The sequence below is a fragment of the Hevea brasiliensis genome, chromosome 7 (assembly GCF_030052815.1).
Source record: "Hevea brasiliensis isolate MT/VB/25A 57/8 chromosome 7, ASM3005281v1, whole genome shotgun sequence".
Taxonomy (NCBI): Eukaryota; Viridiplantae; Streptophyta; class Magnoliopsida; order Malpighiales; family Euphorbiaceae; genus Hevea; species Hevea brasiliensis.
In genome coordinates this window covers 1533390-1558123 of record NC_079499.1, presented here as the reverse complement: position 1 = coordinate 1558123, position 24734 = coordinate 1533390, and the positions used below count along the sequence as shown (strand labels likewise).

Here is a 24734-nt window from a genome sequence, read left to right as displayed (position 1 = left end):
CTGCAAATGCTTTGCCACCATTGTTCTGATACTTACATCAGCCCACTTAAAGAAACTGGACCAAGCAATTACAAAATTGATGACTTCCATTAAAGCAATGGTCACACCGCTATTGTGATGGAGATGTCATCTTCCTAGGGTTATTAAAATGCTTCCCCTACACTGTGAGGATGAAAAAATCTCAACTATTAGTTGATGGTGATGTTACCTTGGGGTTATAATATTCACAAAATGCCCCATAAAAATTAAAATAGTCCTATCTTTGGTACTACTTGCAATGTACTCACAAATTTCAGACTAGGTGAGTAATGGAATTAGAATCATAGTATGCACTGAAGTTGTGTAATCTATGAGTAGTAATGGAAGCAACTAGCATGTGAAAACATGAACTGATAAATCTTATGATAATTTTTTTGGGGCCAAGTGACCCAAAGGAACATCCGACACTATAATCATACCTTTTAGAGAGTATGGCAAAGTTGTTATAGTAATTATAACAAAACCAATGTTGCACATTATTTAGTACTTTCAGAAAGTTATATGAACCATAATATCATTGTTCTGAAATTTTTCTTTTCTCCCACACAAGTCAATCATGCCCAGGACTGCCTCTTCGCTTCTAGACTCCGCAACTAAGCAAGGATGAAAATGACCTCTTGTAGAATTTGAATAATTGCTTCTATACATTGACCCTACTTACCAATTTTTCAATTTCGGTGTTCTATGATAGTAACTTGCAGTTTCTGTTGATTTCTATTCTGTAGTTACTCCATTTGAAACAATAGATTTAAATACGTTATTTTCAGGGATTATTGGGTGATCTTGAAGCAATGAAAAAAAAAATATAAATTTCATTTTTTTCATAAATAAGGAAAAATTAAATATAACGAATATCTACTATATATAAATTTCCTATACTACATGATATAATTCTAAGGCAACATGATTAGGAGAATGGCTTTTGGTGTAATTCATGTAAGACATAATTGCAAGTACTAATAGCTAGCACATGCATGCATGGAAAAAGTAGAGGAAAGGAATTCAATTTCCAAGTGAGAGAGAAGATAGAAGAATCATGCATATATGGTAGACCAAAGGGATTTTGCTAAATTCTATCAAGCATGCTTTGATATTGTTGTTAGACCTCAAAACATTCATTAATTACAATCATATGTGTAATCTTTTAACCAACCACCATTTGCTTCCTTAAAAGGCCCAGAATGGTCCTGGTTGGTGGCAGTGTCCTGGCAAAGAGAGAACCTGCTTTTCAAGTTGAGAGAAAAAGGCACAGCATTTTTGCTCCTAAGGCTACCAAACTAGATCTCCTGGTCGGTGCTTTTTACTGTGGAGTAAATATATGGCTAATTATTTTGATTTTTCTAATTACACTACATAGTGGGATTAATTAATTTGCTATCTTTACATCTCAGGAAAGATTAATTATAGCCCTTTGAAATCATGTGCAGCTTTGCAAGTAAAAATCATTTTTCATTACAGAAACATATCTGTTTTACTTTTTACTAAATCCTGATTAAAATTTTATAAAAATCTCTAAATTTTGATTAAAATTCGAATTCAAAATCTTACTATTCTGAAAAATGATTTCAGAATCAAAACTTATTAATAAACTTTTTACTTTATAATTATGGATCGATGAACGTTACTATTTAATCATTAATCATTAATCGCATCTGTCAAATAAAACATACCCTAAATAGAGGAACTAAACTTTTCTTGAAAGCTAATTATCATTTTGGTTCCAACTAAAGTAAATACAATATTTTAACTTTTTTTTTTAATTAATTTTTTAGGGATTTCAGTAGAGATTGCACCCAAAATATAAATTTGTAGGTTGAAGGCAAGCATGGGAAAACATGAGGCATTATGTGAGGGTGGTGTTACAGAGAGCAAAATTGATTAGATTTTCCAATTAGGGATTTGGAGGACAAGTTGGGAAAAGGAAATGATAGTAAAGTATGTGGCAGTGGGCCTGATTTTTATCTACTTGGAAGTGATACAAATGGGAGCTGTGATTTCCCCTTGGATATGAGGATAAGAACCCAGCTGTGGCAGCACCCTATGCTGGATTCTCCACTCTTTTTCTCCCAAACAAAAACCTTTTTTTTTTTTTTTTCTGGAAGTTTTGCTTTTATGCAATTTTTTTTTTATTTTATGTTTTATTAATTATTTCTAAGTTTTTTTTGCTAACATAAACACTCTAAAGAGGGGGATTTTAATGATTTTTAGTATTAGAGAAAATAATAATTGAGATTCTCATTTTAAAATTTTTTTAATTTTAATTAAAATTTAAATTCAAAAATTTCTAATTTTAAAAATAATTTTTATATTACTAAATTAAAGTTCATTAATTCAAATATTCAGATATATGGATCATGACAAAATTTAAAAATATTTTAAATGTTTGGACTCTTATGAGGAACTCTATTTTGTTTAGGTTTTAACTTTATAGTTATAACACGTGATTTTTAGGAGTTATTTCTAGTTATTTATATTAATGTGGTATTTTTAAATTAAAAAATTATATTTTCTTAAGTTGATAGTTTTAGGTAAATAGGTTATGGATTATTTAATTGTTGATCTATTTTAATCATTGAGATTGTGGATAGACAGAGAATAAAATTAAAATTTTTTTCTTTATACGTATCAAATTAATAAAATGAAAATATAATTTTTAATTTAACAAGTGTTATGTCTACAAAAATAATAAAAAAAATATTAAAAATTTTATGTTATTTAAATTAAAAATTAGGGTATTTTGTGTTATAAATTAATGTTATGTATCATACCATTATATGTCTTTAAGTTAAGATACTATTTATATAATTTACCCTTATTTGTACAGTGTTTTAGGTATAGCAAAGAGTTTTCCCAATGATTAATTTTCATTTTACTTGCAAATTATAAAAGGGAAAACCTAGTTCTAGTCTTCTAGACTTTTGTTGGAGGTTTCAGTCTTTTTGATGGGCGAGTTCGAACTTATAAAAACAGCCCAATCAATTCAAAGAGATCGTCATGATTTTGCCTGACCCAAATTACGAGTTCCAACTCAGAACTCACAGCAATGTCCATAAAACATTGCCCTTTCTTCTGCAACTAGGCTCTTATTCGACAAACATGAAGAATAGGCCATGCCCAGCAAAAGCAGTTATATGAACCCGAAGTTGGGTAAGGCTTTAGGCCTAATGCATTCCACTAAAAGGTCTAGTTCAAAATCTGTTGCCATTAATGCCTTTTGTCCCATAAGAGTCAAATGTGTAGGCTGTGGCAAGTGCATCAGAACACTAGCTTAACTATTATCACCTGCTAGGCCCAATGGCCAATTGCAGCAGATATTTAGATTATATGAACCAGGCGGCGGAGGATGTGAGCCACCAATTTGTGATTAACCCAACTAGGCAAAGGACGTGGATATAGAAAGTTTTGATATCAGATTCTGCATGCCACATGGCAACCCATTAGCCAATTACATATTCTTTCTCCTATCCTTTGAGATAAGCCCCTCTATACGTTAACAAATTTGCATCCATATCAACCTCCACAAACCATTCCAACACAGCACAATCTCATTCAAGAAGAAGAAATTGGCCAAAAATGGCTTCTGTTTGTGCTTCTTCTGCCATTGCAGCTGTTGCTATATTCTCTCCCAGGCAAGTTCTCTCAAAACCCATATCAGCAACTGTAATTTATGATGCTATTACCTAATTTTCTAAGCTACATTATGCATTTATAATCACTTTTTATAATATCATGTAGATGGATTGGCAATAATAATAGTTGAATCCGTAATTACTGATACATTGGAAAGGTAATAATATGAGAAGTACAAAGTAAATGATGCAAAGTCAATGTTGCAGTTCCCAGAAGACTGGATCCATAGGAGGGGCAACAAAGGCTTCTTTCCTTAGCGGGAAGAAATTGAGACTGAGAAACTACACATCACCAGTTGCTTCACGATCTGTTACAGTTTGTGTTGCAGCCGACCCTGATAGACCCCTCTGGTTCCCAGGCAGCACCCCTCCCCCATGGCTCGATGGAAGGTTTAGTTCTTTGGGTTTTTTCTCTGTGTTTCCATACACATGTTAGGGCTTAAATGATATGCTTCTAATGTGTTTCTTGAATTGAATCTTTCAAATGCAGTCTCCCAGGAGACTTTGGTTTTGATCCCTTGGGTCTTGGTAAGTTAAAGCTAAAATCTTCAGCTACTGTTCACTTGCCTAATCTAAATCAAGGAGCTTGTTTTTCTGTGAAATGCTCACGTATGTTTTAAATGGTTATTGAATAGGTTCTGATCCTGAAACCCTGAGATGGAATGTACAATCAGAGCTTGTGCACTGCAGATGGGCAATGTTGGGTGCTGCTGGTATTTTCATTCCAGAATTCCTGACCAAGATTGGCATCCTAAACACTCCATCATGGTACGATGCTGGAAAGCTGGAATACTTTACTGATACGACAACCCTTTTCATCACTGAGCTCATCTTTATCGGCTGGGCCGAGGGGAGAAGATGGGCAGATATTCTCAAGCCAGGGTGTGTTAACACAGACCCCATCTTCCCCAACAACAAGCTCACTGGGACTGATGTTGGTTACCCAGGTGGGCTGTGGTTTGATCCTCTTGGATGGGGAACTGGTTCCCCTGAGAAGATCAAGGAATTGAGGACAAAGGAGATCAAGAATGGGAGATTGGCAATGTTGGCTGTGATGGGTGCTTGGTTCCAACACATCTACACAGGGACTGGCCCCATTGACAACCTCTTTGCCCACCTTGCTGATCCTGGACACGCCACCGTTTTTGCTGTAAGCGCATCCCTTTTGCTCTCTCCCATATTACAAGTAACAGCTTAGTTACATTGAATCTGACTATTTACATAATGTGTTTCAGGCTTTCACCCCGAAATGAAAAACGCGGAGAGAATGCCAAGAAATGGCTTGAAAGATCTGTACTTGTGGAAAGAAAATCTTCCTGTCATTAGAACTTGTAATGCCTGTGTTTATGATAGCTTTCTATGCTCTTGTAGTGTACAAAAATTATAACTTAGATGCCCATGAATATATTTTAGCTAGTTACAAAAACTGTCCAGAAAAGCACCCATGCATTATGGGGTCTTGATTAAACAATTTAATTGAGGTCTTGATTAAACAATTTAATTAAGTGGCACTAACAAAGATTACTACCATTGAGTCCCCAGAGATCAATTAATTAAACAGTGCAACTTTAGCCATCCTTCTCACTCAAACCGTTCTGGATGAGTAACAGAATAGAATCACAATCAGCATAGTGGATCCACCACAGGTACAGTGGATGCCATAGAGTACACTATTTGAGGAGAAAGGAAAGGACTGCTGTTGCTATAAGAAAAATTAAATTGTCCAAAAAGAAACCATTCCCACCAGCAGAGTGAAGATTAGGAATTTTCCAATAAAACTTGCGTTCTATGAATTATGAAAGAGCAGAAACGTCCTTTTTGCATAATTCCTCCAATAAATGGGGTAAAAAAATGCATATATAATCTTTTTATATAAAGAAAACAACAGAATAGACTAATTCGTAAATTAGCAAACAAAAATAATGAATGATTACATCTCCGTTCACACTTTTTTCCTCCTACGCAATTAATTAACACACCAACCTGAAAAAGGATGAAACTCCCTTGGCTGCATTTAATCATTCTTTAATCCCATTGTAATCTACTTTCTAGCCTAGTTGGCTAGCATATCAGACTGCTTAAAGGCTTTCAATGCTGCGATATAGCTGGAAAGAGGAAAGATAAAACAACTCTTTCAGAACTCTTCTTTTTCACCATTCCCTGTTATCTTTCAACCAGTAAGTGATTCTCACGTATAAGGTCACTTAAGCATAGTTTGGGTGCCAGCTACCATGCATAAATCAACATGCATAGAATAATAAGCTGAATTGCTCACAACACCACTATACATTCCATTAAGTAGATATGCCCAATCGGCCAATCCAATCATTTTATGAATTATTAAACACTACAGTACTCTGCCCAACATACACTTCTTGCAAATTTGAGCAACTATTTTGGCTTTTTTTTTTTTTCGTATTGGTCACAGCACTTGAGAGAAAGACCTATAGTACTCACTTCTAACTATCCACAAATATACCAATTGAGCTTAACTAGCAATAAAATGTAATTTGAGAATGTTAACACTTCACAGGTCTGAAGTTATTGCTAAAATCTAAAATTTAGCAAGAAAGCAAATATGGAAGCACGTGATAGTCAAGAGAAGGCAAACCAAGGTCTGAAATTCAGTCTAGCACCCATGACTCCAAATAATCTAAAATTTCCACACCATAGCCATCCCTAATACTGCTCCAATCTAGTACACAAATCTTGGTTCAAAGAATGTAAATAATAGGCAAATACAAAGGCTATTAATTTCAGCTTTTCTTGTTGATTTGGCTTTAGCTAATAAAACATACAACTCCAGTTCATACTGAACCTTCTTTTATTGTTATCAATATATAATTAATGAAATTTCAGAATCCATATTTTATAAGAATTGGTTCCAATTTATCCAAATCCAACCTTATATCTTCTCCGAGACACTGTCTTGAGAGAATTTACGCTCATATTACTAACGTTCATACAAATTTCAGCAACTAGAAAGTGAGATTTTTTAAAAAAAAATAAAAAAGAAAGAAAATAGAAACCATAAGCCACTAACCAGAAAGAAATTAAATTAGATTATAAACTTATCGATTTTATAAGAATCTCAGTAGCCAATACATTACAAGTTAAACCTACTAAATCTCCCATCTCTTCCTTTTCGGTATCTTCAATTTTTAAATTACACAATTTAATTTTGTAATTTGGGAAAAAAATTACATAAAAATATAAGAGAGAAACGGGAGCTATATAAATCTCTAATCACAAACCACTTACGACGGGCGGTTCGTCGGCCTGGCAGATATTCGAACCGGAATTGGTCGACCAGTACCGGAACCACCGCAACTACTACACACCATGCGACCGGAGCCAGCACAAGTCCGACATCCCACATCTCCATCTGACCAGCGAGAGCAGAGACAAGTAACTCGACCTGTGCCGTTGCAAGTTGAGCACCGCTGGAATGGACCAGCCATGGGCTTCTGTTCCATCACCGATTTGACGAGGACGGCTCCGGCCAGCACGCTAAGGCCCGTCGCAAGCTGAGTCAAGACAATCGGTCCCATTTTCAGGCGGATCAGAGAGAGAGAGAGGGGGAAAGAGAAGTTCCGGAGCGAAATGAGAGAGGAGGAGGAAAGATTTTTGCTTGGGAAGTTAAATTGGTGTTTGTTATTTTTTTTGGAAAAATATTTATAGCAAAATAAATAATAAAGTGGCAATAGAATTGTACACGTAGACGCGTGATTGTCTGGCGGTGGCTTTGAGGGGATTTTTGGAGGATAGCGAGTATGCTATTGGTGGGCGTTGCTTTGCTTCCATGCTTTGCTTTGCTTTCTGCCGCAATTCATAAATCGTCCCTTCTTTCATTTAGTTAAGAATTTTTTTTATATTGAATTTTAATATAATTGGAATTAGAATAGGATGAGTTTAAATTAAAATTAGAATGAATTAAATTTGACATTAAATCGGATTTAAATCAAGTGATTAAATTTTAAACCGAATTGCAATATTCTCTTTTAAAAAATTAAAAACAGTTGAAAAAATTTCAATTATTAAATTTAATTAAAATTTAAACTAAATCGAAGACAAATAAAATAAAAATCAGAATCGAAAGAACCACTAAAAAATCAATTTCAATCCCTAAATTTTGAACATAATTCAGTCCTTGATTAGCTCTAAACATAATCATAAAAGAGTGAGTTTTTAAAATCATGTTTTAGTTTTAATTGTTAAAATTAACGAAGTAGCTTAATTAAGACTAAATAATTATGTTTAAAATTCCCATTTGTACTTGTCTACTAACTGGAGAAAGAAAGCCGATTCCAGTCCACTACTTGCTCTCTGATTGACCAGGCATGAGCATCAATACAAACAAAAATAAATTTTATAACCGCATGATCGGATGAGATGTAGTACGATTCGTGGCAGCCGCCGCCCAACGCAATCAGTCCACAGATGGAAGACTGCCTCAAGGCATGTACCGAGAAAATTCGAAATAAAGAAATTGCTTTTGACCGGTCTTCCTACACCTTTTCAAGGTGTTCGCTTTTACCTAGTCAATTACAGCTTACGAGTAAGCCCAGTTATGGTCCGATTTCAGTATAGAACTAAAATGACAAAGCCAATTTAGACTTTGACTAACCTTAGTGACAAAAGCCAATTTCCAATTCAAAATGACATATTCAATAATTTGCTGAAGACTTAAAAAAAGAGAAACTTCATTACAAAAATTTGAACCGTCAACTAAATCCTATTTTCTTGTTTGACTCGTGTAAGTCTTCATTCCCTCAGCAATAGCAATTGGGTCTTTTCCCATGTTAATTATTAGGTGCATTCGGTGCACTAAAAAATAGTGATCTCTCTCTCACAGAAAGTGAGTCATTCCTATTATATAGAAAGTGAGTCCCACATGATTGTGAGAGAGGGTGTATATGCACCGAGTGTACCTAGTAATTCCTCATTTTTCCATTGTCTCTTTTCTATTCTTTCTTATCTATTATTTGGCCCTTCAACTGAAAAGAAATCAGTATTTTTAATGCTATACTCATTATTTCTTTGTTCTAATGCTTCAGAGATCTTCAACAATTTCATCAATTTTCCATCAGTGTGTCCTTAACCCTTACTATGGGGAGGCCTTTTCATTTGGACACTAATTAAAAGCTCACAATTTGGAAGGCAGAGAATCAGTATGCTCTAGTTTAGGTCTTCAGTATCAGAAAACTTAGAGCCTGAAAGTTAAAAATTTACCATGAAAGCATTCCCTTGCTTCACCAGCCATAATCACCACTTGGGAGAAACATGGCTATTGGTGAATCCTCCCTAGATTTTCCTCCCAAAATGGAAAATAGTTTATTATTGCAGCTTCTGGGTGGAATTCTTCTCCCATATGCATTGCAGCCAATCTTTTAGCCAGTTGATAGAGTGCTTCAGGGATCTTGTTATATGGGAGAGAGAGAGAGTGTAATTCCACTAAAAACTCATTCTGCTTGTTAAGGGTCTCCGTCGATATGTTATGTCGGGTTTGATTTGTTGGCCTCCAGCATACTGAATCAATCTACCTAGGCACCAAAAGATATAGATAAAACAAGAATAAAGAAACTTAAAAGCTACTGTAAGTCTTAGAATTATAACTCAAAATTCTAATGGTATTTGGAGAGAGATATTTTCCTAATTTGAGCGTGAGAAATATTCTTCAATAGAACAGAGGAATATTTCTTATAATGAGTAGAACTTATTTTAGTGTTATTCCTAAATTGAGTATGACTCCTAATCAGATAAGAATTAAGGGAATTAACACTATAAATAGGGAGATAATGGAAAAGGTTATTTGACCTTTTGCCCATTGAAAAGAGTGACTTTCAGCTCATGGGGTGAGGTTATTGCTCATTGTAGAGAAGGGCCTTGCCAATTACTGCGTAACCATTGATAAGTGGCTCTTACCCATTGCAGTCCTATGCAGGGAAATAGGCTTTGGCCTGAGGTGGAGAAATGACATAGAATTCAAGATAAGGAATTTTTGTCTATTGATGAGAGGACTCTTGCATTAATTAATATATTTACTATGAGCAGTTTGATGTAATGTGGGTCTCTTAGATGTAATTGGGTTAATGGGTAGTATAGCTATAAGCTTGTAATAATGATTTATTGATTGTTGATAGTAGAAGATGATATGCCCGTAGATGTAGCTCAATATTGAGAGAGTAAACCACATAAATATTAATATTTTATATATTTATTTTATTTTTTTGCAGTTTACACACTTTCACAATGTATAATAATAAGCTGAAGTTTTTCCATGTGATTTCACCACGACTGGCTAAACAGAGTTGCTACCTTCAGCCTTGAGGGCACAACCTACATACAAAATGAGAAGAAATTGCCATTGTCCAGCCACCAGGCATACGACGCTATGACCTTCTACTAGTTCCAAATACAAGATATCATGAGTACAACATATCATGACTATGAATCATTTATCATGCTGTGAGTCTTTTTGACCGATCTTCGTATATTAATCTTGTAAAGTATAAAGAATAAGTGAGTTTTATGATCCATTAAACAATCACTCTAATGCTCAAGTTAAATTAATGATTGATTGAGAGATTAGAGAATTGTGAGAGCAAAGCCCAATATAATATATTGAGCTATTGTGCTTTCCAATTGAACCATTAGTTACGGAGCTCTAATTCACCGAAATTGCATGGATTTGAATATATTGGGTTTTCTCATCTGCAAGTGAAACTCAGGATAGCCAAGAAAATATAGTAAACATAATAGTCATAACTCACCCATATATGTAATCATTATTATAAGTGTTTAAAAAACATGTTTATGAATATTAGCATAATTACAGCAATTAGCATGATTATAGGAGATTTGTGTAACATAATTACAGCAATTAGCATGATTATAGGAGATTTGTGTAGCATAATTATAGCAATTATTATTCTTGTCCAAATTAGTTCATATTTTCATGTATAAATAGATGTAATATCTCTATAAATGAGACACAGACAAATACACAATCATTTTCTTCATTACTTGTATTCTTTCTTCTAACATGGTATCAGAGCCATAAAGCTTTTATTTCTAGTTTTTTTGGGTCTCTCTGCTCTCTCTACAAGCTATTCTGGTTCATTCTTTCATACCTATTATTATACCATTCTTTCATACCTATTATTATACCTATCGTGAGGCAAGTACTGACCCTCTTTGGCAGCAAGCTATGACTGACGAACTTCAGGCTTTAGAGAAAACTCATACTTGGGATGTAGTTGATCTTCCACCAAACAAGACCCCTATTGGTTGCAAATGGATTTACAAAATCAAGACACGTTCTGATGGAACTATTGAACGCTACAAAGCTCGCTTAGTAGCCAAAGGGTACACTCAAGAGTATGGTATCGACTATGAAGAAACTTTTGCTCCAGTGACCCGATTAACATTTATTCGCAGTCTCTTAGCTATTGCTACAGTTCGTAAATGGAAACTTTTCCAGATGGATGTCAAAAATGCTTTTCTTCATGGTGATTTAACAGAAGAGGTTTATATGCATCCTCCACCTGGTTATCATTCTCCTCATAAGGTTTGCAAACTTCGACGAGCCTTATATGGATTAAAACAAGCTCCCAGGGCCTGGTTTGCCAAATTTAGTTCCACTCTTGCTCAACTTGGTTTTCTCTCTAGTCCACATAATTCTGCATTATTCACTCGCCGAACTGACAGTGGTATTGTTCTTCTGTTGCTTTATGTTGATGATATGATAATAACAGGAGATGATTCATCTGGTATTCTAGAGTTACAACATTATCTCAATCAACATTTTGAAATGAAAGACCTGGGTTCTCTCATATATTTTTTGGGTCTTGAAGTTTCTCAAAATTCTGATGGCTATTATCTATCTCAAGCCAAGTATGCATCCGACTTACTTTCTCGAGCAGGCATCACTAATAGCAAAACAGTATCAACCCCATTGGAGCTCAATTGCAAACTTACACCTCTTGATGACACTCCTCTTGATGATCCTACTTTATATCGACAGCTTGTCGAGAGTCTTGTTTATCTCACAGTTACTCGACTTGATATTTCATATGCTGTTCATCTGGTCAGCCAGTTTATGTCTGCTCCTCGCTCAACTCATTTCTCTGCAGTACTTCGAATCCTTCGTTATATCAAAGGCACTCTTTTTCATGGTTTGCACTTTTCCGCTACCTCCTCCCTAGTATTATCTGGCTACTCTGATGCTGATTGGGCTGGTGATCTGACAGATCGTCGCTCTACAACTGGTTCTTGTTTCTTCTTGGGTAATTCTCTTATCTCTTGGCGTAGCAAAAAGCAAACTATTGTTGCACGTTCTAGCACAGAATCTGAATATCGTGCTCTTGCTGATGCTACATCTGAATTACTTTGGTTACGGTGGTTATTAACTGATTTGGGTGTCACTCATTCTTCTGCCACAATGCTTCATTGCGATAATAGAAGTGCCATACAGATTTCTCATAATGATGTATTTCATGAGCGTACCAAACACATCGAAATTGATTGTCATTTTGTACGTCATCATGTTGCTCATGGCACTATATGTTTGATTCCTGTCTCCTCTGTCAGCCAAACCGCTGATATATTCACCAAAACGCATCCTCCCGCTCGCTTTCAGGATCTCTTAAGCAAACTCAAGTTGGCACTTGTGCTACCACCTTGAGTTTGAGGGGGGGTGTTAGCATAATTACAGCAATTAGTATGATTATAGGAGATTTGTGTAACATAATTACAGCAATTAGCATGATTATAGGAGATTTGTGTAGCATAATTATTGCAATTATTATTCTTGTCCAAATTAGTTCATATTTTCATGTATAAATAGATGTAATATCTCTGTAAATGAGACACAGACAAATACACAATCCTTTTCTTCATTACTTGTATTCTTTCTTCTAACAATGAAAAAAAATTTTCTTTGATTTTATGCTTTATTATTATTTCATTCTAATTAAAATTTAAATTTAAAATCTCATAATATTTAAAACGCTTTCAATATTATTAAACAATATTATGAAGTTGAACAAAAAAAAAACTAATATTTAACAAAGTCAAAATATGATTATTTAATATTTTGGCATTAGAAACATAAAATTATATTTGATGAGAATTAATATTAGCATCCCTATTAGGTTTTTATTCTCAGGTTGAACAATAAGAGTTAAAGAAGGCAATCACTCATTTTTAAAATCAGCGTTTTTAAGACTAAAGAGTGAACGAAAAAGAATAGAGCTCTCCGTTCTTGATTTTCCTATAGGTGAATTTTTCAGAATCACAAAATTCTTTAATTAGAATAGAATTTCAACTCAACACCTTTTGAGATAATTTATTTTTGTATCATTAATTTAATTTATTTTGAAATACAGAGATGAAAAGTGTGCACTTCGATAGATAAATATTGAAGTAATTCACTTCAAACTCACTTTATAACTTAAAGATTAGTTACTTAAAAATTCACCTTATTCAAAATCAAATACTTTTAATATCTAAAATTGTACTAAATTTGATTATTATTAATTAAATAATGCTATCTAAATTAGTATAGCTTTATATATTTTAACTAATATTTATATAAAATATATTTTTATTAATAATTTTATAAAATATTTAAATTTTATTTTTTTTAAAAATATAACATATAAAAATATATAAATATTATTATAAAATATATATTTAAATTTAATTAATTATTTATATAAATAAATTAGAATAACAAGTAATCAATACATAAAATTTAAATTCAATCCAAACAACGATAATATTTACTAAAACTTAAATCTATTTAAAATTTGATTATATTATTATTAAAATTCTCTAATAAAATTTAGTCGCATCAATCAGCTAAAAAAAATTTCAATTCATTACTATTTCTATTATAGCCTATGTTATGAATACTTAATTTCATGATTAAGTTGATCTTTTAGAGATTTTTATCATTAACTCGAAATTAATAATATATTGAAAAAAATTTACTACACTGAGTATATATACTCAGCTAACTTATAAATAATACATTGTATAAAATCATAATAAATTTTAACTAAAATTATAATAACACATTTTTTTATGGCACATAGTAAGACTAAAATTATATTTTACTAATTTTGTTATTAATGGAGTGTATTTACATGCGTACAGAGTTTTCCTACTTTGTTGGGAAAACTGCCACGTCACCGATGATAGGGAAAAAAAAAATCTCGCTAATCGGATAGCCAAAACCAAATGCAACATAAAATAGTTGCGTAAATGGAAGAAAACCAGAAATGGCTTGCCGGACCCTTGTGCGTTGCTCTGTGTTCATAACAGAGCCTTGGAGACCTCTGCACTACCAAAATCGATCTCTCTATTCGCTTCCTTCGAGAACCGCTGCCTCTGGATTTTCAAGCCTTAAATCGAGCTGCGGATTTTGTAGGAGAAGCATTAGGGCTCGCGATTTCCACTGCGCGAGACCAAGTCACCTCAATTGCTCTGCTTCTAGTGGTGATAATACCTCTCCAGCTTCCGAGGATGAACAGGACCAAGAGCCTCCACAAGAAGCTGTTCTCAAAGCTATTTCAGGTTCTTATTTAACCATTTCCTTTCAAATTATTGCTTCGGTTGTGGTTTTTTATTGTATTGATAGATAATTTTGCTTGTGTTTGGTTCCAGAGGTGTCTAAGTCGGAAGGGAGGGTTGGGCAGACGACTAATGTGGTTATTGGAGGTACAGTAACGGATGATTCCACTAACGAATGGCTTGCTTTGGATCAGAAGGTATCGATTCGTTGCTTTGTTTTGATTCCCACTTTGCTTTGGTTTGTTATCTTTCCTGCTTGTATAAAATTCTAGACACTATTCTCCATGTTGCTTGTGGATTCAAACTGCATTTTAGATGATATATTAATCATAATTAAATATTTGAAAATGCAGTAAACGGTTAAAAACAGCTTGTAATACTTTAGTGTTTCCTTAATCCCCTGTTTGGATCATGGAAAGTCATGGTTTATTAACGTAGTGTATGGTTCTTAATTGTATTTGGGAAGAATGGCAAGTCCTGGTCATGGTATTCCATGGTTTAAAAACTATGAGATTTTCCAAGTTTTTGAAATCACTAAATCGATGGGTAATGATTTTCCAATCTCATTTTTATTTTAAAATTGCTCATAAATAATTAATAAAGTTACCTTTTTGTCCCATACATAATTAACAAATACAAATTATGAAGTTTAATAAATTATGTTTTTAATTACTGTAATGAGTAATTCTTTATAAATTAATATTTTATTTAAAAACATATATTCTAAATCATTTATATATTTAAAACAGGTAAAGAGCATTTTAGTAATTTTTCTGTTTTATTTTATCATACTATCAAACTAAATAAGAAAAAGTTATTAAAACATACCATAACATCAGAATAATTACTGTACCATATCATATAGTACCATACAATACCATACATTACTAAACCATCTTACACTCAATCCAAATGGAGGGTAAAAGAAATGTGAAGTAGACTTGTGATTTTATCCGTTTGGGAATAGTGTCTTGACCTTAAAGCATATCTTTCACTCTCCAGGTAAACTCATACCCAACAGTTAGAGGGTTTACAGCGATTGGAACTGGAGGTGATGATTTTGTGCAAGCTATGGTTGTTGCTGTTGAATCTGTAATTCAGCAACCAATTCCTGAGGTGCATATCCTTTTTCTCCCATGTTGATGCAATTGGATTTAAAGATGATGTTTACTCGCTGGATACTGATGCATTGAAGGGGGAAAATCGAGGTGGCTTGTTTGTGCAAGTGTTTTGTGTTTCTTACCATATATTGGGTAGATTTCTTCGAAAGTTTGTTAGTTTAGGGTATTACTGGGTATCTATCCTCTGCTTTAAAAAAGTGGCGATCATTACAAGACAGTCTAGTGCAATATAAAAGAGAAGGAAAGCATAACATGAATGAACAATTGTCAGCAAACACTTTTATCTCCTGAGTGGATATTTGTAAAGATGTTAATCCAATGCATGCAGTAAGTAGAACTGTAGAACATGACAGAAATTTAAATATTTCATAGTTACTTTTTTATCCTTGCCAGCTGAGATTGGAAAACATTGTGTGTTGAATGATCATTTACATAGGTGATTTTTTTACTAACTTGAACAGTTCAATTCATTGCAAGTGTTGTTACCTGCTGAGATTGCATTCATCCAAACCTGAAATTTCTGAATGAAGGAATATTTAGATGGAGAATGTCTTATCATTACATCAGTGAAATATTCAATATTATATAGTTTACTAGACTAATGAAGGCAACACATTGCTCTAGAGAGTAATGACTGAAGATTTTTTTTTTTTTTTTGTCCCCAACACTTGATATAATAGCAAATTAAGGATCTGTGTAGAATTTGTTTTCAATTCTGACTTTTGGTCTCATAAATAGTGAAATTTGGGGTTCTTATTAAAGAGTGATACTTGTTATTACTTTTGAACTCATTTGTTTTATTGTCAGTGATTGCAGAGTCAGGAATTGTGAAGTTGTATTTAATTATTGGCTATTTGTTTCAAATCTCTTATTGTTCTAGAACTTCTTGCTATTTGAAATAAATATAATTGCTGATCATAGATAGGCAAATTTGATTCTGATGCTCGCTTCGTAGACTGGTGAAAATGTGTGATGACCAGTTGAAATTAACTTCCCACAATAATTTTAATTGAGAACACATATCTGATTCGAAAAAAAATGTTGTCAGGGTCATGTGAAGCAGAAAGTATCATCGAGGGGCAAGTACGTATCTGTCAACATTGGTCCAGTTCAAGTTGTTTCCAGTGAACAGGTCTCTTTGTATCCCTCTCTTCCTCACTTTCAAAACACATGCATGCATGCAGAGAACACAAAAGTATTAGTGCCGTACTGCTTGTCAATTTGTCTTTGTCATGGAAAATAAAAGAAAGAGGTTGATATGTGGACACTCGTGATTTTAATGCCTCCTCCCTGCCTAAAGGGGAAGGTAACAAAAATGGGGGAGAGAAGGAAATTTTATGATTTGTTTTGGCATCAATCAAAATACCGGGGAAACTTGGTTCACTATTAATAAATGATATGCCATATCTTTTTGCTTTGATGTGGACATAATAGAACAAAATTCGTTGATACGAACCTTTTGTTTTGCTTTCCAGGTCCAAGCTGTATACATTGCCATGAGGAGAGATGATCGGATGAAGTACTTTTTGTAGTATGGAATTTCTTTCGTATAGAGTGCTAATCATGTGGGGCCCTACAATTGCCTCTCCCCAAATTTTCTTTACCGTCTCTCAGTTGTGTTCTTTTGATTAAGCCATGTGTTCCTTGTGAAGAAATCATGATTTATTATGATCTGTTCCACACATGCACAAGATGTATATTACAGTGATTTGATGGTAAAAACTAGGCTGCAAATTTATCCATTCATTGTCTGTAATATCATGTTTAATCAGCAATAGATGAGTTGGTTATGGATAAGCACTACTTATTGGTCAGGTGAAATGAATTAATTTCGTTATTTAACTTTTGTTGTGTTTTGAATGCATTGAAAGCGTGGAAGTTATTAGCATCCGCTACTATTTGAGTCGTTGAAGTGCAGAGAATGTGAGACTGGTACCTGCAAATTTTGCCCTCCACCCCCAACCCCAAATTGCCGTCTACCCGTTTAAGTTGCATCCCATTTGTTCATATTTCTAAGCTCTGCTTTCCAGCAGTAATTACAATTTTGAACATACCCGTCGTGCCATATAGGATGGCGGAGTCTGATTTTTCCTTGCACAGTCATTGAGAAAGAAAAACTGGGGGCCAAGCTGGATTTCAGTAGTTGTATCATCTAGAACTTGCTGGTTCTGGTTACTTTTCTCTATCCATATTGCATTATTTGATTATTAGCCAGCTCAGGTATATTGTATTAGTGATAAGTGTTCTTGTAAGTACACTTCTCATTGATCGGGGTTGCTGTAATTTCCTATTTCTATTTGCATTAGTCAAAGTAAGCGCTATCATTACGTCATGAATTTTTGGTTAATTCCTGTTATCATTTAGATTGAGATGATAATTTGTAGTCAGAGTCATAATACGATGTTGATTAGGCACAGGAAAAGTAGTGGTTGAAAAATGCTTCTGAGATGCTGTTTAAACTAAATTCCAAATGCATGAACCTGTGTAGCCACTAGTCAGTGTTGTTGGTTGTCGGCAGCTTGTTAATTTCACCTAGCTATGACTCAATACTTACGAAGCGTTAAGAGCTGCCAGATGCTGCGATGCAAGCATTTGAGCCTGGCTTTGCCGCTAAAAATTGCGAGGCTAGAGAAAAGCCTGTATTCTTCAATTTTAATCATTTTGAATTTATGGGGAGGAAACTGTTATTAGAGTCTGTTACCGTTTGGTATTGAGATAGTTTTTTAAAATTTTATAATTAAAATATGTTAAATTTATTATAAAAAAAAAAATTTAATATCTTATAATTTAAGGTAGTGTTTTTACAATAATAGTTTAAACAATATGCGTTCTCCATAATGCATTTTTTTTATCATTTGTTCTTTCTGTTATTATATTCTCTTTCTATATATTGCATAAACTATTCTTTTTTCAATTGAATATGAAATTAGGACCCTAGAAGTTTGATTCTTCGGATTTTGAGACATTATTAGATTAGCATAGTTCTACTCTCTATGGCAAATAAATATATAAATGGGAATGAGTCGAATGACAAGAATAAAATTAAAATATAGAGGGACTCTTTTGTCAAAAACAAAAAAAAAAGAATCCAATGCATAAACGACAAGAAGAATCACGAGGCCAATGAACAATTTTCTAATCTAACACAAGCAATTTTCAAATTAGTTCTAGACTGACTCCATGACCAATCCTTTTCAGTCCAAAAAAAGATTCCTACTCTTCCCCTATTCTCATTACATGCCTCCCACCACCCAAATGGACCTTAAGCATAACGTAGAAGCTCCAATGTCCTCAATGCTCTGCCAGTCGCCATCTCTTCTTCATTTTATATTAATGTGGGTGACTTAGCATCCCTGATTAATAATAATAAGCAAGTTGATGCCATTTCCAAGCTTTGTATCAGTTTCTGCAACTCAGATTGATAGGGGCAGGCAAATAGTCCAAATCAGTGACTATTATTATTATTATTTTTCTTGCTTCGGTTCAAAGGAGTGAGAAGGAAAATTCAGGGTTTTGACTGCAAGTTCTTAATCATTAGATTAATCCAATGATCAAATGAATAATTATAGGTATATATATACATTTTTAAACATGCACTGTATTATTAAAATGAAACAGTTGACCCACTGTTTCATAGCTCCATGTTGCAGGAAAATGCTGTCATCATTAGTTATGTTTCTCTCTCTGTCCTGCTTCCTTCAATTTCATAACTACCCCTGTTATGATACATTTCTGCTGCAAAATTTGTTTATATGGTATTGGCTGGTACTCACATTTACCTCTGTGGCTTTGTTCTTCCTCTTTTTTCTTTTAAACAGCTCTTTAATTTAGCCTTTCTTGCTCCGTTTAGAACTTTACGAAAGAAGCAAAAAAATCATGCTGAATAACCCAGAACAAATTATCATAAATGGAGAATCTGAAGTATTTTCTTTTCCTATTAATTTTCAAGATTTTTTTCTTAGCCCATCTGGTATTTTCATATATTCCTGATATGTGAGGTTTGTGATTTATAAAATGTTCAGGATATGATAGAAGGTAGACTGGAAGAACCACAAGCTTCTATATCCAATAATTCACCATTGCAGAATGGCAGGCCAAGCAGCATGGTTTTCAAGGCATGTCTTATCCTAATCTTTTGCTCTTTTCTTTTTTCTTTGATAAGTTTTGCTCGAGTTAGTAGGTTACATATATAACTCTTATGGATGTTTGTCGCTTGAATTGATTCAGTTTTTGCCTTTATTATAACAGAAAGCACATAGGGTAATTCCAGCTCACTTGATAGCTGAAGCCATATCAACCCTCAGAGGCCTTGACCTGAGATGGTCAGGACCAATAACTCCTAGTGAAATGGAGTATGTTAGGCAGTACGTGTTCACCAAGTACCCTCAATATTGCAATGGAATTGTGGAAGAGGGAGACACAGTTGATTTTACCAATCTCTCTATAAACGAGGAATCATCAGACTCTACTCGGGATGAGAAGCGCAACAATTCCCCCAAGAATCTTGCCTCTAAGGAGTCTTCTTCTTCTCCTCCATACACTCGTAGCCTCTCTGATCTTGACAAAACGCAATTGGAGGCATCAAGACTTCTAGATATCCTTTCCAAGAAAACTTCATTCCAAGGGAATTTCATTTCAATCCCAGAAATCCAAGCTCAAAATCGAGCCCTGAAACACACTGGTCTTACTGAAGATGACTACTTGGTTATTTTCATGCCAAGCTATAGGGACGCTATGGTGATGATTGGAGAGAGCTACCCTTTCTTTAAGGGCAACTACTACATGACAATTCTTGGTGAAGAAGTCGACACCATCAGGGAATTTGCAACTCATAAAGAATCAAAGGTTATTCCTATGCCAGAGACTTGGTTGGACTTGAGGATCAAAGGGTCACAGCTTAGCCAATACTTCAGAAGGAAGTGCAAGTATACACCAAAAGGGCTTTTCTCTTATCCAGTAGTTGTGAATGAGAGTAGATACTCTATGCATTGGATTTCAGAGGCACATAGAAATTCCTGGCACGTTCTTCTTGATGCTACAGGCTTGGCTTTTGGGGAGGATCGGCTGGCCCTTGCACTCTATCGGCCAGACTTTGTGCTGTGTACACTTGATAATACGCATGGTCAGCCTTCAAAAATCACCTGCCTATTGGTCAGGAAATTATCATTTGATACCTCGGCAGCTTTGACCTAGATTCTTAAGAGGAAAATTGCCAGTAATAAGGATCTGGATGAAGTTTACCCTTTTTTTTCCATAAAATTGTGAAATTTTAAGTTGGAATTTAGATTAATTAAGAAAAGTTCTATTTTCTTTTCCATTAATGTTGTGTTTGGGAAAAAGAAAAATTTGAGAAAAAAATAATTTGATTTTCTACTCACTTCTATTTGGTTAATGAGAAAAATAAAGAGAAAAAAATTTTAAAAAAAAAATAAGAGTTAAATTTTACTTTTATTTTCTTTCCAAATTAAAAGGAATGTAGAATTAACATGTTTGAAATTAATAAAATATTTATATATTTTTTAAGTTTTTTTTAAGCATTTAAAAGTAATATTGTAATTTTATTATTTAAAAAAATAATTTTTTTTAATATTTTTCTTTCTAATTTAATCATAAAATAAAAAGATTATTTTTCTCCTTAATTATTATATATATATATTTAATTTCTTTCTCCCCATTTAAACATAGTGTAAAAGATAAGCTAATTACGTTAATTTTAATTTAAAATATTTTATTTAATTTTAATTCTAAAATAAATTGATTTAGTTGAGATTCTAGATCATGGCCAGGTGTAGATGGAAGGACGGAGCACACTGTGGGTCTTTTGAGGATGCACAGGCCCGTTTTAAATCTGAATTATGAAATGACAGAAATGATGAGGCCTACAAAGCCAAGCACTGCGGACAAACTTTTACAATTTTAAAAGGCAAGCACCCAATCCAACGTCGCCCTTCACTATTCCAGTTTCCAACCTATCATATCCGTTTCCCAATGCCCACTATCGTCTATAGAAAGCTCCTGCCCCGAATCAACCCTATCAAAATGTAGTATTTTGAAAATACATAAAAATAATATACTTGTATATATTAATAACTCTAAAATGTTGGGCATTATAGTAATTTACTAACAATTAAAGCAATTGACTCAATAGTGGCACGACTGTGACGAGATGGGAGAAGGTGGTCCACTTAATAATGCCCAAATAAAAGAATATATATATATTCTTTAGTCAATGTTATTATTTATTAATTAATCATTTTATATATTTTAAAAATTATATTAATTAGCTTTTATCATTTAATTTTATAAATTAGTAACTTATGAATAATTTGCAACTGTTAAAATTGAATAAAATGACTAATTAATTGATTTAATTAAACTTTATAAATTAATTAATATAATTTTAAAATGTAAAAATTAACTTATGAATAATAATATTTATAAATTAAATAATATAAAATTTTAATTAAATTAAATTATTGAATTTCACCCTGTTAGTTAACGGAACAAAACTTCATGAATAACTAAAATGTAGAAACCGACAAAAATTAAGGAGTAAACTGGAAACCAATATATATATATTGGCTGAAGATATGAACTGTGAACCAATATGACCCACTTATTTATTATGATCATTATAACACTAAAACGTAGGAGGACACTTGTCCAGATATCAACGGTGAAAAGTTACCCCACAACGGAAAAGACACGCGAAAATAAAGTAAATAAATAATAAATAAAAAGGCTCCGAGTGCCTTTACGATTGTGGATACTGTTGTCTGGAAACGACAACAACCCGCAGGCTACTGCCAGAATCCAGACCAACATATTTTTATAAGTCGCAAACTGCGGCGAGCACTACTTTTTTTACAAAAAAAAAAAAAATCTTTCTACCTCAGAAAAACGAAAGGCCGTCCTTGATCCTACCTTTATCTCTTCCTTTCAAATTTCTAAAAATTCACCTGTGCTTTAATAATTACTAAACAGCTACATTAAATGGCATCGTCATCGGCCAGCGGGGAGCTTTCTAGCAAAACCATTCGCCGCCGGCGCTGGTCGTGTTAGCTGCAGGTGGTATTTCGAAATGCCATAGCCTACCCACAGCCTTTACCATATGTTTTCTGCATAAAAACTCCTCCGCGTAAACCTTTTCCACCTTCCTGTCTATGTCATGCAGAAACACATGCGTCACACCGGATCCCTTCCTTGCTCTCGCCATCACTGCTGCAGAAAATATCGCAGCCATTCTCCCTGGTGCCTCTGCAAAGTACCCTCGTGGCGCGTCGATCATGATCAGATCCCATTCCTTGTCGTACACCGCGTCCGGTAATCCAGTCAGTGCTAGCTTGCAGTTATAGTTGCCGCGTATATATGCTTTACTTGGTGAACAGTATGGTTCGCTCCGGTAGGTGGAGAGAAGCTGGTCTGCCTCCTGGAGCTGCGTCCGGTACTGGACGGTGTGAGCCTGGAGTGTAGGAGCGTCCTTGAGGACGGTCTGCACCCACTTGGGGTCTTCTTCGAGGAATATGGTGGTGCCACGTGGATTCAGCGAATTCCACATGAGGGAATCGTGGCCGAGACCGAAGACGAGGAAGTTGCAAGGAGCGAGAGCCTTGAGGACGTCGAAGGTAACGGAGATTTCACCCAATGATTGCTGTGGGACGATCCGTGAAGTGGCGTAGTGGACGATGGCTTGGAGCTGGATCGGCGTGGCTGCATACTCCGCCGTAGAACGGGCTCTGGAGCTGGCCAAGGAGCAAAGGAAGGTAGTGTCGCCAGAGCGCATGAAGCTGGATAGGATCAGCCCGCCGATTATTAGACCGGCAATGGCCACGCCTAGGAGCCACGATTTCTCGGGCAGATAATGCCGATTCTTCATTTCTTAGAAATTTTTTTCTAGGGAATAATGTTTGGTGTTCGTATCTGAAAATGAAATGATAGAGTCTGTGCCTTGTTGGTTGCGAATTGTTTGGGGTTTGGACCTTTAACTTATGCTATATAGAGATAATAGAGCTAGGGTTGCAGTGAAGCATGGAAGGGAAGTGGGCTATTGTTCTTAGTTATTTTAATGGACATTAAATCCCACGACTATGACAGAAGTCTATGACATGGTCAGTCCAACTTAAAATAGAATCAGGTCAAATTAAAATTAAATTAATTAAAATTAGAATTGATGAATGTAACAATTTTTGAAATTGAAAATTAAAAAAATGCATTATTAAAATTATATTTAAATTTCAATAAAAAATTTATATTCAATTATTGAAAAATATATTATTAAGGTGGTAGTTATAAGACTGTTTTTTTCTTCTAAATTGATAAAAAAATTAATTAAATTAAATTTTAATAAATTTATAATTGTCAAATAGTAAAAATCAAAACTTAGAAGCCTATATATTAATGAAATTCTTAATTCCACGTAACCCTGCATAATTGGTCCACAAAAGTACGATAGTAGAATCATAAAAAGCGGACTTTCACTTGATGGAGTTTGCACGGATTCTTGTTGACTTTTAATGGTTTGAACCTCAAATAGAAAGTGTAGTTGTGAATCATGATAGAACAACGAGAGTTCACCAATTTTGGTAGAAGGCTTACCGTGATTAGTGGGTGTCAAAGGAGAAAGAGTGAACTACCACCCAATAGGAGCTTGCCTCAAGAGCCTAACTAATAATAATCTTAATATCCAAGTTTACTAGTGACCAATTAATAATCAAACTCATTTTAATAGAGTTTGATCATATTGAGTAAAAAAAAAAAAAAACCAATTTATTACTGTCCCTAATAACATATATAATATATATTTATTTATAATGTATGCTTAATATTTTTGGGCCCATGCATGATTAAAAAAAAAAGGGAAAAAAAAAAAGTGAAAAATGCCCATAGCCCAAACCTAGCAAGCTCATTGAAATCTGAAAAGGGTTACACTTATGAGCCCTGAGCATTGGCCGAATCGAATGGACCAATTCTCATGCTTGCCCCTCAAACACAATACATAGATGGGGTAGTTGAAGCTTGGACTTCAAATCTTTAAAAATAGTGCCACAAGTGCCCAAGAAAATTTGGGCCCATTTAGGACCAACGTCCAAATATAACATTTCTTCCCATCAAAACCTGGCCAAGGCCTGTTTCAGTCCTTCCAAGCTTGAACCGGTAGTTCCAGTCCAAGGTTCATGAATTAAAATCCGTCTTCTAGAGCTTTTAGTTTTGGTGCGGTTTCAATTTTGGTTCAATTTCAATTTAATTCAATACTGGTTTTAGTCAATTTGATTTTAATCAATAAAGATTTTGATTTTATAATGTATAAATTGCAGGACAATTTCTCTAAGCTCAGATCGAAAATAATATTAAAAATTTAAACTCTGAT

The 24734-nt window shown here is 34.2% G+C and overlaps 5 protein-coding genes across 5 annotated transcripts; 3 read left to right on the top strand and 2 right to left on the bottom strand.

Moving 5' to 3' along the window:
- Nucleotides 1–3435: 3435 nt before the first annotated feature.
- Nucleotides 3436–5094, top strand: LOC110638170 (chlorophyll a-b binding protein, chloroplastic). The gene is made up of 5 exons (XM_021788628.2): nt 3436–3668; nt 3876–4058; nt 4159–4196; nt 4304–4818; nt 4904–5094. Exons 1-5 carry the CDS (start codon nt 3613–3615, stop codon nt 4919–4921), a joined length of 810 nt encoding a protein of 269 aa, XP_021644320.1. The 5' UTR covers nt 3436–3612; the 3' UTR covers nt 4922–5094.
- Nucleotides 5095–6726: 1632 nt separating this feature from the next.
- LOC110638171 (uncharacterized) lies at nt 6727–7329 on the bottom strand. The gene has a single exon (XM_021788629.2). It carries the CDS (start codon nt 7217–7219, stop codon nt 6926–6928), a length of 294 nt encoding a protein of 97 aa, XP_021644321.1. The 5' UTR covers nt 7220–7329; the 3' UTR covers nt 6727–6925.
- A 6576-nt stretch (nt 7330–13905) lies between these two features.
- On the top strand, nt 13906–17209 carry LOC110638169 (uncharacterized). The gene is made up of 5 exons (XM_021788627.2): nt 13906–14249; nt 14340–14443; nt 15249–15362; nt 16416–16499; nt 16843–17209. The coding sequence occupies exons 1-5, from the start codon at nt 13955–13957 to the stop codon at nt 16897–16899; spliced, it is 654 nt and encodes a 217-aa protein (XP_021644319.2). The 5' UTR covers nt 13906–13954; the 3' UTR covers nt 16900–17209.
- A 1749-nt stretch (nt 17210–18958) lies between these two features.
- Nucleotides 18959–20682, top strand: LOC110638156 (uncharacterized). The gene is made up of 4 exons (XM_058149593.1): nt 18959–19132; nt 19218–19288; nt 19390–19482; nt 19616–20682. Exons 1-4 carry the CDS (start codon nt 19120–19122, stop codon nt 20558–20560), a joined length of 1122 nt encoding a protein of 373 aa, XP_058005576.1. The 5' UTR covers nt 18959–19119; the 3' UTR covers nt 20561–20682.
- A 1274-nt stretch (nt 20683–21956) lies between these two features.
- Nucleotides 21957–23444, bottom strand: LOC110638168 (probable methyltransferase At1g27930). Its single transcript, XM_021788626.2, has one exon. It carries the CDS (start codon nt 23241–23243, stop codon nt 22392–22394), a length of 852 nt encoding a protein of 283 aa, XP_021644318.1. The 5' UTR covers nt 23244–23444; the 3' UTR covers nt 21957–22391.
- Nucleotides 23445–24734: the final 1290 nt, after the last annotated feature.

Excerpts from the sequence above, each read along its gene's own strand:
- LOC110638156 (XM_058149593.1), top strand. Across the intron at positions 19,289-19,389 it reads TCATAAATGGAGAATCTGAA|GATATGATAGAAGGTAGACT; the intron begins GTATTTTCTTTT and ends TAAAATGTTCAG. Across the intron at positions 19,483-19,615 it reads CAAGCAGCATGGTTTTCAAG|AAAGCACATAGGGTAATTCC; the intron begins GCATGTCTTATC and ends TTATTATAACAG.
- LOC110638168 (XM_021788626.2), bottom strand. The coding sequence starts at position 23,243 with ATGAAGAATCGGCATTATCTGCCCGAGAAATCGTGGCTCCTAGGCGTG.
- LOC110638169 (XM_021788627.2), top strand. The coding sequence starts at position 13,955 with ATGGCTTGCCGGACCCTTGTGCGTTGCTCTGTGTTCATAACAGAGCCT. Across the intron at positions 14,250-14,339 it reads TGTTCTCAAAGCTATTTCAG|AGGTGTCTAAGTCGGAAGGG; the intron begins GTTCTTATTTAA and ends GTTTGGTTCCAG. Across the intron at positions 14,444-15,248 it reads GGCTTGCTTTGGATCAGAAG|GTAAACTCATACCCAACAGT; the intron begins GTATCGATTCGT and ends TTCACTCTCCAG.
- LOC110638170 (XM_021788628.2), top strand. The coding sequence starts at position 3,613 with ATGGCTTCTGTTTGTGCTTCTTCTGCCATTGCAGCTGTTGCTATATTC. Across the intron at positions 4,059-4,158 it reads CCCCCATGGCTCGATGGAAG|TCTCCCAGGAGACTTTGGTT; the intron begins GTTTAGTTCTTT and ends TTTCAAATGCAG. Across the intron at positions 4,197-4,303 it reads TTTTGATCCCTTGGGTCTTG|GTTCTGATCCTGAAACCCTG; the intron begins GTAAGTTAAAGC and ends GTTATTGAATAG.
- LOC110638171 (XM_021788629.2), bottom strand. The coding sequence starts at position 7,219 with ATGGGACCGATTGTCTTGACTCAGCTTGCGACGGGCCTTAGCGTGCTG.